At 40.1% G+C, this 15,536-nt stretch overlaps 1 protein-coding gene across 4 annotated transcripts in view; it reads left to right on the forward strand.

Moving 5' to 3' along the window:
* CTPS2 (CTP synthase 2) overlaps positions 1-15,536 on the forward strand; it is a 92,933-nt gene that overhangs the window by 60,566 nt on the left and 16,831 nt on the right. For 3 of the 4 annotated variants that reach the window (XR_012831040.1, XM_075710135.1, XM_075710157.1), the window contains 4 exons: positions 4,783-4,879; positions 7,012-7,067; positions 8,743-8,839; positions 12,230-12,374. Coding sequence is in view for 3 of the 4 variants with exons in the window: in XM_075710135.1 (XP_075566250.1) it covers positions 4,783-4,879; positions 7,012-7,067; positions 8,743-8,839; positions 12,230-12,374 (395 nt within the window). In the remaining variant the exon portion in view is untranslated. Of the gene's footprint in view, positions 1-4,782; positions 4,880-7,011; positions 7,068-8,742; positions 8,840-12,229; positions 12,375-12,626; positions 12,633-15,536 lie in introns of all 4 variants that reach the window. The other variant, XM_075710149.1, reaches the window with a different exon arrangement.

A 15,536-nucleotide genomic window follows, 5' to 3' on the forward strand; every position in this document is an offset into this window, starting at 1 on the left:
GGACTGCATAGACAGGTCCACTTCATTTGGAGCCAGTGTTTTAATTGAGGAGTTTGAGAACTGAGCAATGTCCTTCAAGAAGTTACCATCCCACTCATTGTATCCCCATGCTTCCTTCAGGAGGAGTACAGGGATCTTCAGGAGGAGTACAGGGATCTTGTTAGGTCATGCAGGGAGGAAACTAGAAAGGCAAAAGCCCAGCTAGAACTCAATCTGGCCAGTGCTGTAAAAGACAATAAAAAATGCTTTTATAAGTACATCAGCAATAAAAGGAGAGCCAAGGAGGATCTCCATTCTTTGCTGGATGTGGGGGGGAACATTGTCACCGAGGACAAGGAAAAGGCTGAAGTACTTAACGCCTTCTTTGCCTCTGTGTTCAACAGCCAGACCGGTCATCCCCAGGGTACTCAGGCACTTGAGCAAGAGGATAGGGACGGGGACCAGAATGGAGCCCACATAGTCCAGGAGGAAGCAGTTAATGACCTGCTACGCCACCTGGACGCTCACAAGTCTATGGGGCCGGATGGGATCCACCCGAGAGTACTGAGGGAGCTGGCGGAGGAGCTTACCAAGCCACTCTCCATCATCTATCAGCAGTCCTGGTTAACAGGGGAGGTCCCTGATGACTGGAGGCTTGCCAATGTGACGCCCATCTACAAGAAGGGCCGGAAGGAGGACCCGGGGAACTACAGGCCTGTCAGCCTGACCTTGGTGCCGGGGAAGATTATGGAGAGGTTCATCTTGAGCGAACTCCACAGGCAAGTACAGGTCAACCAGGGGATCAGACCCAGCCAGCATGGGTTCACGAAAGGCAGGTCCTGCTTGACCAACCTGATCTCCTTCTATGACCTGGTGACCCGCCTGGTAGATGATGGAAAGGCTGTGGATGTCATCTACCTGGACTTTAGCAAAGCTTTTGACACCGTCTTGCATAATATCCTCCTCGGGAAGCTGGCGGCTCACGGCTTAGACAGGCATACTCTTTGCTGGGTAAAGAACTGGTTGGGTGGCCGAGCCCAGAGAGTTGTGGTAAATGGTGTTAAGTCCAGTTGGCAGCCGGTCACGAGCGGTGTTCCCCAGGGCTCTGTTTTAGGGCCAGTCTTGTTCAATATCTTTATCAATGATCTGGATGAGGGGATAGAGTGTGCCCTCAAGTAAGTTTGCAGACGACACCAAATTGGGTGGGAGTGTCGATCTGCTCAAGGGTAGGATGGCCCTGCAGAGGGACCTGGACAGGCTGGATCGATGGGCCGTGGCCAACTGTATGAGGTTCAACAAGGCCAAGTGCCGGGTACTGCACTTGGATCACAACAACCCCATGCAACGCTACAAGCTTGGGGAAGAGTGGTTGGAAAGCTGCCTGGCCAAAAAGGATCTGGGGGTGTTGGTAGATAGCCGGCTGAACATGAGCCAGCAGTGTTCCCAGGTGGCCAAGAAGGCCAACAGCATCCTGGCTTGTATCAGGAATAGTGTGGCCAGCAGGAGCAGGGAGGTGATTGTCCCCCTGTACTCGGCGCTGGTGAGGCCCCACCTGGAATACTGTGTCCAGTTTTGGGCCCCTCAATACAAGAAAGACATTGAGGTGCTGGAGCGTGTTCAGAGACGGGCAACAAGGCTGGTGAAGCGTCTGGAGAACAAGTCTTATGAGGAGCGGCTGAGGGAACTGGGGTTGTTTAGCCTGGAGAAGAGGAGGCTGAGGGGAGACCTTATCGCTCTCTACAACTCCCTGAAAGGAGGTAGTAGTGAGGTGGGTGTTGGCCTCTTCTCCCAAGTAGCTAGCGATAGGACGAGAGGAAATGGGCTCAAGCTGCGCCAGGGGAGGTTTAGGCTGGAAATTAGGAAAAATTTCTTTACGGAAAGGGTGGTCAAGCATTGGAACAGGCTGCCCAGAGAGGTGGGGGAGTCCCCATCCCTGGAAGTGTTCAAAAAACGGGTAGACACGGCACTTCGGGATATGGTTTAGTCTAGTCTACCCTTGATTGGTTTAGGTGGACTTGGTAGTGTAGGTTAATGGTTGGACTGGATGATCTTAAAGGTCTTTTCCAACCTAGACGATTCTATGATTCTATGATTCTGTTTATGGCATTACACTTGAAACGTTTTGATAGAGAGAATATCTTAGTACAGCAAATACTGAAAGGTGAAAATAGTGAAATATAATTGGGGGGGGGGGGGGGGGAGAACCCCAAACACCTGGGTATTACCATGATTCAGTTATCAAAGTTAGACCAAAACATCCTGCCCCAAATTTTTAGGAGGAAAAACCTAAAGCTGAGGTTAGGGGGCAGTGTTTAGGTTCTTGATACACTTTTGAGAATGAAGGAATGTCTAATCTTGACTCTAGCCTCCAAACTTAAAAAAAAAAAAATCAAACAAACAAATAAAACCCTCATTGTTTTTCTTGTCAACTGCAAATATTCATTAAACAGCTGTTAATGTGAAATTTTTGTAATTGGAAGAGAAGCATATACTTGAAGTACTTGATAGCTGCTTGTTACCACTTTATCTCCATTTGACAAGAGTCAGGAGCACAACTTTAAGGTTATGTGTAGTGTGGGTGTAGGCAAGTAAATAACACCTCTTGGAAAACTTCTGTTTGATTTCAGAGGTCATATGTATTTGACATATGCACACAGTCTGCTGTATACATTCTAACTGCTTCTGACATCCTGTGTTCTTTTTGTGGCCACTACTTCAGGAAAAAAGTGAAAGGAAATGGAGGGAAATAAAGTAAAAGCAGACAATCTCATCTGGTTTTTTTGAAGTAATAAGGTTTCAATGATTTTTTTTTTTTTTTTTTTTTTTTTTTTTTTGGTAGGGTTTGGTTATCTGAATGTGCTGCATAGTTCTCACTTTCATGATTTGGGAGGTAATTAGAGGATTATAATATCCCACTAGTTTGATCGCAACTTCTGCTCGTGACATTTTATAACGGGTATATAGCTTATAAATAACATTTTGAAGGTATAAGGTTATACAGAGATAATTGCACAGCTGAAATGCATTGGCACAAGGCCAAAGGCTAAGCACGTTCCACCATCCCGTCTAAATTGAATAACTTCACTTTATGAAGTGTATCATCAGAAATTGTTTTCATTACTCCCAGAGGGCAAATTAAGGTTAATAAAAATCCAATTCCAGATTACCCGTATGTGTGAATATTTGTATTTTTAGAACCTTTCTTTGTCAATTACATTCCTCACTGACTGTGTATATGTGAATACAAGCACATAGGTCATAGTTTCAGCTCATGTGTTTCTACAATTTTGAACTGTTTTACCTCTCTGAGACAGTCTTCCTCTGAGGGCCACAAAAATGATCCGAGGGCTGGAGCACCTCTCCTACGAGGCCAGGCTGAGAGAGTTGGGGTTGTTCAGCCTGGAGAAGAGAAGGCTGTGGGGAGACCTTATTGCGGCCTCTCAGTACTTAAAGGGGGCCTATAGGAAGGATGGGGACAATCTTTTTAGCAAGGCCTATTGTGACAGGACAAGGAATAATGGATTTAAACTAAAGGAGGGTAGATTCAGACTGGATGTAAGGAAGAAATTTTATACACTGAGGGTGGTGAAGCACTGGAACGGGTTGCCCAGAGAGGTGGTGGAGGCCCCATCTCTGGCAACATTCAAGGTCAGGTTGGACGGGGCTCTGAGCACCCTGATCTGGTTAAAGCTGTCCCTGCTCACTGCAGGGGGGTTGGGCTAGATGACCTCTAAAGGTCTCTTCCAACCGAAAGTATTCTATGATTCTATGAACATGATTGTGAGACTCAGCAGGATTTTTCAAACTGAGCAAAACTAAACGCACTCCTTCCACTAAGACGCTGTTTCTCACATCCCTTGAATCCCACTATCCTGCATTCCACTTGACCCACATAGCAACCATTTGACCCATCTGCTTCAGTCCTCAAATGTTAAATAGCATATTCTCTATACAAGGCAACCCAGTATTTTGTAGATTCTTAGGCAATCTGAGAGACCCTTCAGTAAAGGTGAGTTAGGGGGGAAGGTTTTTCCATTTTCTCCCTGTGATAAATTAGTTAAATATATAATCTGAAATAGCACACACATGTTGGCATCACCTCTTTTAGTACTCTGCTTTTACAACATTAGATTATATTCTTGTAACAAGTGCCCTCTTTTCTCTTCACTCTGTGGCTCCATGCCCTCCTCTTCTCCCCACTTCCAAAAAAGGGGACTTCTGCTGTCTTTATAAGACAGCTCTTTCTGCCGCTTAGCATGAGAAAGAACATCATATATAAAGAACAGTATAAGAAAGGGCCTAGTGTACAGTGATATTTACTCAGGATAATGTTTCAGCCTCTATCACTGTGTGGTTCAGGGACTTGGTTTTTCAGAGGTGGTGTATTTATCACTTGGTCGATTTTTTTCATCTGTGAGTTTATCAGTTTTTAAAAATCTACGTACTCCTATAGGACCAAGAATAGGTTTTGGCAGAATTGTCCTATCACTAACATTTTGGTATCTTTTTTAAAAGAAAGGGTTTTTTCCACCCCAAAAATTAAGGAATTAATAAATTGCTTTTGTTGATCTTAAAAATAAATGAAAAAGTTTCACACCAGTTAGTTAATATCCTCAGTCTATTATAGTCCCAATATCAAAACCAAAGCATTAGGAAAACCAAAGAGAAGTCATAATTAGGAATGCTTGGAAGAAAAATAAATCATGTTATCATTTATAAATCTGTGCAGCCTGTTATGCTATTGTTGCATATTTTTTTTTTCTTTGTTGGATGAAACAGTGTTTAACCAGCTCTTCTCTACAGGTTATTGACATGCCAGAACACAATCCTGGAGATATGGGTGGAACAATGAGACTGGGGAAGAGGAGGACTGTTTTCAAAACACAAAATTCTGTTTTAAGTAAGTTGCATTTCTGCTCTTATGACTTGTCTTTTGGATAGGAACTCTGTAACATGGCAAAGCAAAAATGCCAAAGCACATTTTGTTAAAGGACTACAACCTCAAGCAAGCAGTTGGGTGGCAGCTTCCCTGAGCTCATTCACTCTGATCCTGTTCCCATATATGTTTACCCAGGATCAGAACGTAAAAAAAGAAATGAGACACATCTGGGAGTCCCAGTGAAAAGGTCAGTTAGGGTCCAATGCTTTAAATAAACAATGAGGAGACTGTTGACATAACTGAAATGCATTTTATGGTAGTAGAAGTCATTATTTTCTTGGGAAGATCAGAGTATTTTCTTCCTATTTTCTTTATGAGTTGATAGGACATGTGAACCAGGGCTTCTTGTTCTACCCTTGAAGCTTTTTGGTAGAACCAACCCAAACTCTTACTCATTATGCTCTTGCCAGAACTAAACATTGCTTGTCATTCCCTAGAGTTGCCAGTACACCTTAGCCTTAAACATCATCTGGCCTTGCTGCCTTAGTCCTCACCATGTCTTGACAATGTTTGCTAGTTTGCATTCTAATTACAGCCAGACAATGTTTGCTAGTTTGCATTCTAATTACAGCCAGGCCCCACTTAACTCTGTTCTCTGATCAAGCATTGCCCTAGGCCTAGCCCAGCCCTGGAAACAGTCTTGTTTTGGGAAAACAAATTGTTTGTTGTAGGAAAGGAAAATGATTTGCTGCAACAGGATGCTTCAAAAGGCAAAATAAAAGCAACCAGAATATAGAACAAATGATTCAATTTGATCTATATGTATTTTAAAATTGAAGTAATACTTGTCTCTTATTAATCAACCTATTATACAGTAGTAATATAAGTGATGCTGAAAATGTGTAAAAAGTTGTTTCTTGTCCATCCATAAATATGGGCATATTTCTTATATTGCCCTGCCCCTGATGTTGATCTGAGCTATTACTATATTTAGCTATGTTGAACTTATGGAATGTATCCTTCTGAGCTTTTAAAAATGTCATCTACTTCAGCAGGAGACCAAAGTGTAATACATATGCACATTTAATGAAAAATCTGCCTTTCTAGAGAATGCCAATGCTAGCGATATGACTGACCTGCGTGATACTTTGCCTAGGTGTGATACAGTTATACATATCACAATGTACAAGTTGTTCTGTGGCCTAAACACTTCTTGGAAAAGTTAATAAAAATTAACATGTGTTGTAACTCTTGACCAATATTATGAGTTGTTTAGATGACCATATTTATTGAAGACTCATAGAAAGCTCTGGTAGTTTACTCTGGAAATCTGATTCCTGTTTCTAATGCTTTACAACTCAAATGGAAATAATGGTTTTGAAAAGGTGGTTTCTTAAAATTAACACACATACCATTTTTTGTAAAATTGCAGTGCCATCACTCTACAATTTTTAGAGATCTTCTTGGCAGTCTAGTTCTTGTACCAGCCCCTAAGGGAGATAGTAATCGTAATGACACTAGGATAAATTGAGAGCAAAGTTTGAGCCATGACTGTAAGTGAGACATATAATTAATTTCTGGTTTACTGCATACCTCTAACTTACTCCTTGTTGCTCTGGAATGTAGAGTGTTCCAGATTAGGCTCAGAGGACTGCAAGAATCATTTGGGTAATGAGATCAGGAAAACAGAGAAAAACAATATACTCTGTTTGTCATTGGGGGTATTATGCCAGCTGCCATGCATAATCTGTTAAAATGGAACAGATGCTACTAAAAGGCTGCCTCCACTGCACCTTTTGCATGCAACTGTTGTAAAACGCTGAAGGGATTTTGTGTTGCTTGTTCGCTCAAACATTTTTTATTTTATTTTGGGCTTTACAACTTAAATTAGTTTAAGCGTGGCCTTCAGACTCTAGTCTACCTAAGCTATTTCTGGTCAAGGAATGTTGAATATGAATCCTGAATAAACTCGGGTAACAGTGAATTAAAAGAAACTAATTATCACTCAGAAAAACAGAAAGCTGGAGTGAGATGAATAATGTCCTGTTATGCTTTCCATGTGAAATTTTTTTCAGGTTTAAATGACAAGAAATAGTTGTAACAGCTATTAAAGCAACACATTAGCATTAATTTATTTTTTGTTGTGTATTCAGGGAAACTTTATGGTGATGAAATGTTTGTAGAGGAGCGACACAGGCATCGATATGAGGTAAGCATTGCTAATGTATTTTGTGCTCAAAAGTTAAAGCTTAGGCAAATTAAGTTTCTCTTGGTAGGCACGATTCTCCTTAAAGCCAATGGGAGATTTCTTATGTTAACATAACCCAAATTTAGTAACGGTTAGTATAATTTAGATCGAAAGGAACCTCTGTAAGTCTTCTGGTCCAACTCCCTGTTTGGAGCTGAGCCAACTTCAAAATTAGATTAGGTGGCTCAGGATTTTGTCCCATCTAGTTTTAAATCTGAAGAGAGAGATTCCACAACATCTTTTGACAATCTGTTCCAATGCTTAACCACTTCATTGTGTACCCTTTTTTCCCTTATATCTAATAGGAGATTTCCTTGGGTAGTTTGTCTTCTATCTCTGTCTTGTGCTGTGCATCTCTGAACAGAGTCTGGCTTATTCTTCTTTATACCATCCCATTATACAGTTGAAGTCAGCGATGAGATCCACTGTTTGCCTTCTCTTCTCCAGGCTGAACAAATCCAGCTCATCCAGTCTGTCCTCCTATGTTGCGTGTGGTCCAGCCCCCTAACCATCCTGGTTGGACCTCCTATGGACTCACAATATTTTGTCAATCTCTTTCTGGTACTGAGGGGCCTAAAACTAGACACCATATAGCAGAGATGTTCTTGCAAGTGTTTGATAGAGGGGAATAATGTAGTGTACTGTTTCTGTGGTAGAGAAGAAGCAAAATGGTCTTGGAGAATGATGTCATAGATTACCTGACTTGACTCCCTGTGAAGTATTTGAAAGGTAAAGGTTTATAATCCTTCAATGCATTGCTCCTTAGCCGATTTGGCTTATTTAAAGGATTAGATTATGTTCAGGTAGTGCACATTCTTTCATAGCCTAAATGTAGGCAGACTTCAGGCATCTACAACTTGGAGGCTAATTGAGATCACTTGCTTCCTACCATCCAGCTCTGTAGGCCCCTTGTATAGGTCCACTCCTCTGTTTGAGAACATCTGAGCAAAGGTGTCTCTGTACATTCAAAATACTGTCATTCAAGGAGACGGGTGAGAGCTGGACTCTTAGAGTCTCTGAGATAGTTCAGAAGGGACCTGATTCCATCAGTATCTCTAGAGGGGCCTGAGCTATGAGATGTCTACATGCTACAAACTGATTCAGACAATGTTAAGTTTCCTTAAAAAGCTGGAAAGAGAATGTGATGGTGGTAAAGGTGCTCAGATTTTGAGTATTAACTGAGTAGTTAGAACATCACCAAGGAAATGAAACAGCTCACTGCAGAGCTCTTCAGTTTGAAGGAGGAGCTGAACCACAGCTTGTGTCATAACCACTGAAACATAGTGTTCAAAGAGGAGGTCAATTTTACACCTACTGTAGTGGGCCATTTGAAAAGCAAGGAATGCAAGCTGCTCAGAATCAGGAGGGCAGCAAGCAGAAGGGATCCTGGCTTTAATCTTTTGAACATTATGTAGTAAGTTTTAAAATTACTGATTCATCTCTTTATTAAATAAGCATGCCCACTTTTGCAAATTTATACCAGAGAGTTGTTAAAACAAGAAAGCAAAAGTTCCCAACTCTTTTCTCAATTCCTTTCATTCTTGTATGCATATTAAAAACATCACAATTAACTACTACTGTTTGTTAAATCCAAAAAGAAATAGAACTACAATTATTATTACTTTCAATATTTCAGGTGAACCCAGAATTGACTCACTGCTTTGAAGAGAAAGGTTTGAAATTTGTTGGCCATGATACGGAAGGGAACAGAATGGAAATTATTGAACTGGAGAGTGAGTGTCTTGTCTGTAGTACTTTCCACATCTATTAAAACCACGTAAACTATAGGTTGTTAAATGATTTGTAGGCACAATATTTAGCTGTCATAACAGCCAAGATCATGTTGGAAGATACTGCTGACTCCACCTGTGTATTACAATGGGTGACGATTCAGAGGATGTTAGAAGTCTTATACTCCTCAAGGACTGTGCATGTATTTGATTATCAGGGAGGGACATGCTCCTTTTCCAAAAAGTCATAATTCTAGCTCAGTGAGATGTGGCTATGTAAAGTCATAGAGTGATTTGGGAGGTCATCTAGTCCAACCCTCTGCTTCAACACAGGGTTGTCTTCAAGTATAGATCAGGTTGTTGAAAGACGTATCAGTCAAGTTTTGATTATCTCCAAGTATACAATTGGTTGGACTTCAAACCACTCGCCGCTATGCTTTGAAACCAGCGGTCCAGCCACTTTTCAGCACACTTTGTAGTCTACCCATAGTCCATAGCTCCCAATTTGGATGCTAGGAAACCGTATCAAAATCTTGCTAAAGTCAGGAGAAAGTAAGGCTATGGCTCTCCCTGCATGCAAAGACTGATTGTTCCCAAGCTTATTGTGCCCAGTTGTCTTCCTGTCCATGTGTCTGGAAATGCCTTGGAGGAGGATTTGTTTCATAATCTTGCCATAAACTGAGGTTAGGTTGACCGTCCTGTAGTTCCTTGGATCCTTCTTTTTGTCTTTCTTGAAGAAGAGCATGGTGACTGCCTTTTTCCAGCCATCAGGGATCTCTTGTGATTGCCTTGGCCTTTTAGAGATAAAAACCAGCTTCACGGTGACACTGGCCTGCTCCCTAAGCACCCTCAAATATTCTTAGTCAGGTCCCAATAACTAATACATGTTCAGTTTGCTTGAGTATATGAAATACGTATACATGCAATATAGCCGAAGTATAAACCACCACTGGAATATATTACCTAGAGAGGCTGTGAAATCTCCATCCTTGCACATAGAGACTTTCAAAACTTGACTAGACAAAGCTGTGAGCAACCTGATTTAACTTTGAACTTGACCCTGCTTTGAGCAGGAAGTGGGACTAGAGACCTCCCATGGTGCCTTCCAATCAGTTTGTGTCTCCTTCAGTTACCCTCTGTTTAGAATCATAGAAAAAAAGTATGAAAATCAAGTAGAAATCAAGCTCCTTTCCTTCACAGAAGTGATTCAGACAGATGAGGGTTTGATACTGTGGAAATCTCGTAGATTTGGACTACTTTACTAAATAAGACTTGATGTCTTTTCTAAAAGATTCTGAAATAAAAAGGAGCCACACTGCATATGTTTGTTGAATGCTACACAGAGTAGCTCTTAGAAACAATCCCTTTGATTTTGCTTGATTCTTTGATTAACTTCTTGCTGTTAAGTCACTGTTGGCTAGATGAGTTATTAGGAACCTTAAGATGCAGGCTACCTTACAAGATTTTTTTCCTTTTCTTATGTGGCTCCTAGTTGCCATTGGTTAAGATAAATGTCATGCACTGAAACAGATTTATCGTAAGAATGCATTGTCATTCTCTGGAGTGCTATTTGTGACATGATGCTCCTGAGAATTCATTTTATATATATACTCCATGCTATGTTGAAGAACAGCGCTGTAATTTTGACCCAGGGTTTGAATATAGACACCTACTTGTAATGTCAAGCAACTGCACCATGGAGAGTAATCTGAGAGCAAAGGATACGTGTGAATTAATTAACTACTAATTGTCATGGTGTTCTTTGCTTAGTTTGTTCCTGATAGATGATCTCTGCTATGCGTGCTGGTGTTGGGAGGCTATTTTGTCATGAAACAACTTCTATAGAGAGCATCGTGAAATAAATTGGGCAGAATTTTTAAATTGCATGTTACTGTGAAAAGAATAAAAGCAGCAGTAAAACCTGGCATTATGTCTCAATGGGCTGCAAGGAGACTCTGATTACCAAAGAAAAACAATCATCATAGGGAGGAGCGTGGGTTGGAACTGAAGCGCAGAAATAACAGTACACCAGATAGCTTAGGCAAAGCTTTTAAGCAAAATTTCCCCACAGGAAATATTTGATCCTTTTCATTGTCTTGTTTTTCAGCTTTAAAGAACTAAATTGCATGGTAGAGAGAAAGAAGGTATGGGATAAATTTAGGATCCAGGTTCTCTTTAAGACATAGCAGCAGAGAGAAGAACAGTATACTAGATCATATAGTTTATCTTCATAGAAGAAAACCTCAGCTTTCTTGTTGTCACTTATTCTGTACTGTAGAGAAATTCCTTGAATGTTTGGGATTGTTTTGGAAATTGTTGAACCAGAAGACATCTGTGTTTAATTTCCTCCAGTGACCCAGCACTAGAAGTGGTTAACGTTAGCTCCTTTAAAACAATATTCAAAGAAGGAACAGGCGCACAGCATGGAAGAGTACAAAAACATTTTTCCTTCCTTATCCTTTCAAAGAGGACAGAAGGGAAGCAGAAGCAGTAGTAAAGAGGTGCTTTGATTGGGAAGCAGAGAGCTGAAGATTTAAGAAGATGAAGCAGCATGGCTTGTTTAGTTTAGCAGGTGGAGTTGAATGATGGTGGTATTATCATCCTTGATCACACAGGCCAGACAGCAGGAAAGAACACCACCATAAGAAATGGATATAAGTTGGCTGTAACAAAGGTGGCCTGTGAATTAGGAGAAGGTTTCTAAGCAAAAAGAGAGAGTATCAGAAGAGCTTTCTAGTAGGAGTGAAAAAACCTAGAGGGTATTACAGCAGAGCCTTGACCCTTTGTCCATGAGACTATACGATGTAGCTGCATTCAGTAACAGGAGACTGGACTTAATGTCCCAGGAGATGCCTTCCAGGCCTAGTTATGTGAAGCTTGTTTTCCCCAGTTTTCTCTGTATGTTGCTTTCATATCCATCTCTTAGTGTGTAAATAGTTGCTGTATTGATAATGCTTGGTCTTTTAGGAACTGGGTTTTTTTCCCCTCAGATATGTATGGGTGCATGTTCTGAATATATATGCATAAATACATATTGGAAACCAAAATACTATGAAAATAACATGATAAATGTAGACTTTGTAAGTTGTTCCCCCCACCCCCCATGTTGGTACAGGTTTATTATTCAGCTTTTAATTACATCATTGTGCACGCTAATGTTGAATCACAGGATGATTTTTCCTTAATTTGCCTTACTAACGTTCTGCCTCTGTTGTCAGTTGCTCTTTGTGGAAAAAGTTAAGGTTCCTGCTGCCTCGCCCTTAAATTCACACATGCTGATCTGGCTTTTGGACTCCTGTGTGAAATCTTCAATAAACTCTTTTTGTAACAGTTGTTCTACTATCTTCTTCCAACATCTTACCATTTTCATTTTCTTTGACATCTGTCTTATAGATCACCCATATTTTGTGGGAGTTCAGTTCCACCCAGAGTTTTCCTCAAGACCTATGAAACCTTCACCTCCATACCTTGGACTGTTGCTAGCAGCAACTGGGACACTCAATGCATACCTGCAACGTGGATGTAAATTGTCTCCAAGGTAATCTTTCTTACTTATGTGCCTGCAGTTTGACAGTCACTTTTTTGGAGGGACTATCTTGTCCTTCAATTCAGAAGTCCAGAAGAGGAAAAGGAGTTCTTTTTTAGATTTACTTGTATAGATTTACTTGTTCCTGTGCATGCCTGACATAAACCCTGGTGTAAAAGTATCTGTAAGCAGTAAGCACAGTTCCTGAATTCCTCCTTTTCAGAGGCTATTGGGGCTAAAGCCAGATCCATACATTATAACTAGAAAGAAGTAAAAAAACCTGTAGTAAATTCACGTCAAGTCAATGGCCTCCTGTGTTAACTTTCATTAACGGTAGTTTCACAGGGAAGGAGATTTGCTAGAGGATCAATCAAGCAGTGAAATGAAATTCTTACCTAGTTGTATTTGAATGATGATAGTAACAAAAAAGAAAACACTGATTTTATTTTGCAGTAGCTAAATAATTAATACCATCTAGCAGAGACAGGCCTGAAATAAAACAGTTGAGATATCTTTAGACTTATGGAAGAATTTGGATCTAGATCAAAACAGGATGGTTCAGCCAAACTAAAATCCTTTGTCCCAGTTCCCTTGGACACAGAGTTTTTGGTTTATTGAATGTAGCAATAGTTTTTAGCCAGTGTTAACTCATTCTAGTTTATTTCAATGTTATTAATAACAGTTACAATTTCATTACAATAACAATAATAAAGAGGTCAGAGGAAGCCTAGGGTACAACAACAAAAATGAAAAAAAAAAATTATTTAAAAAAAAAATCATCACAGAATGACTGAATAATAGCACAGGACTGATCCAACTCTGGCTTACTGGCTTTTCCTCTAAACAAGGAACCAAACTTGCTAGTTTTGTGGGGGTTTTTTTGAGCGTTGCTTTCTATTAAAATGAGGTCCTTTGCTTAAGTGAGAAATGGAAATTTTATTCCGGTTTCAGTAGTAATGGAAAATAGCCAAGGCAGACCAGATCAATCTATTTTGGTACCCCGCTCCTTATGGGTATCAGCTGTCTTTCATAAATGCACTTCATCTTTGCTCACCCTGGCCAGTTATGCAATGATGTACAGACAAAGAGAATTTCTTTCTGATCTGCAAGCTACAGCTTGATTGAAATACTCCTATTACCTTAGCCTGTTATTGTTATTAGCAGTCATAACATTATCTACCTTTTAAAATTTGTGCCAGTGCATTACACAGGCCAAATTTTTGTGGTCCTTGGCAGGAGGGAGTCTTCAAGCACAGTGATCTTCAGTCTTTTCCTCTCGTGGGCACTCTCTGCCTCACAGTTCATCTTGTTTCCCAGGTCCCAATATCATTTCTTTTACTGCTTCCTCCCATAAGTATACCTATTCATCTCTCTGAGATAAAGAAAAATTACTTTTTTTTGAATGAGTGATCTGCATTTAAATCCCTTAGCATTATAGCAAATGTTTTCTAACCTTGACTTTTCAGCAATTTCTGAATGTGTTTCAGCAATTACTGAATGTGCCGCACTTACACTTATTTGAATTAGTCAATAAAAAAGTATACCCAACTCTTTTTCTTCATGTTCATACAATAAACTCCAGCCAAGACTTAAACATTTAGAAAAGACAAAAATTCATACCCCAAAACTTTATATATAAAAATAAAAATCTCACCATTTACGTAGTTACACAGTCAAGTAAACCCCTCTGTTTTGAGAAAGAGCATTGCAATAGAAAAACATTTTGAGGCTGAGAGGAACATTTTGCAGGGAAGAATGTTCAGGAGGGAATTTCAGTGCTAATTACAGCACACCCACTCATACTAAGATACCCACCTGCTGAGTGGAAAGGATTTCCAATTTAAACCTTTAAACTCCAGAATGCTAGTGATTTTACTGAGAAGTAAAGCTAAGGCATGTCATAACGAGACTGAAACAAATCTGAGGAGAGGATTTTCTGCACACCTCATCCAGCACTGCCTACATGAATTGTAGTCATGCTGTTGACTAGAGCAAAGATGTAACCTGAAAGAGAATTTGTGGAGGCCAGCAAGTTGAGCGGATTACCTAATCTAGACTATTAAAAATACTAAAAAGAGAGTTCAATGATAAAGTCCTGAGACAAAAGGAAATACGTATTTCAGCATGAGATTCTAAACAGCAAATTAGCCCAGAATATTCAACAGCCCCATAATTAGGATGTAATTTTAGAAGATTCAACACCTGGACAGAAGCACTAGCTTCTAAGCAAAGCAAACAGTAAATTTAAAGATGCATCACTCCTCCCAGGAGAGTGCCCTAAATAAAGAAAAGTGAATAAACCTTCTGTTAAATTTTTGTGAGGCCTAGGCTGGTAGACAGCCTGAGAATGCTTACACATAGGCATAAGCATATCCAGTTTGAGAGTGGAATGCATCCTCAGGTAAACTTAGTTCCCAGAAGCTTTGGTGTGTACAGAGGCAGTCAAGAAATGAACAAAGGGTCGGAGTAACTCAGTGATGAGTTATGACTTAGTTACCTGAAATGGTAGTTGGGGATCTAAGTTGCCTCTGTGGTTTCAGTCTCTAATGCATTATGGCATGAGTGCCTAACCATCAGACAAAGCCATGCACTTCGTTTCCTTGTGAATGGTTTTAAATCTTTCCATGGAAATACTGAAGTCACTGTTTCATATGGAGCTGAGGAAGGTGAGAGGCTGCCAGTTTACATGCTTCATTTTAAAGGACAGAGAAAACCAGAACCACAGGAGACTCTCGGAAAGTGTACAATACCCACAAATATGCTGCTTTTTAAGAGAAACCAAGAGGTTTTAACAGAAAACTAGTGGATGAAGAGGGGAACCTCACATGTAATGTTGTTGGCTTTTACTGAGTCTTACAGTTTCATTTGGAAAAAAATAATAAAACCTGGCTTATCTTTGGGAACAGCATCATATGGATTGCAAAACCACTGATGTACAATAAAGCCATGTTGCTGTGGTTTTTTTCTGCATAGCAAGTTTACCATCAACAGGCTTTATTTCTTCTTTTCCCTCAACTAACATTTTCATTAATGGCCTGCAAGAGTATGCCACAGTGCCTTAATGATATTTGCAAATAATGTCATTTAATTAAGCACTGACAGCACTATTCAGAACAAAGAAATAACATAAACATATATAGGGAATTTAGAAACCTGCACTGAAAATAATGAAAT

Source organism: Pelecanus crispus, chromosome 1 (genome assembly GCF_030463565.1).
Source record: "Pelecanus crispus isolate bPelCri1 chromosome 1, bPelCri1.pri, whole genome shotgun sequence".
Lineage (NCBI taxonomy): Eukaryota > Metazoa > Chordata > Aves > Pelecaniformes > Pelecanidae > Pelecanus > Pelecanus crispus.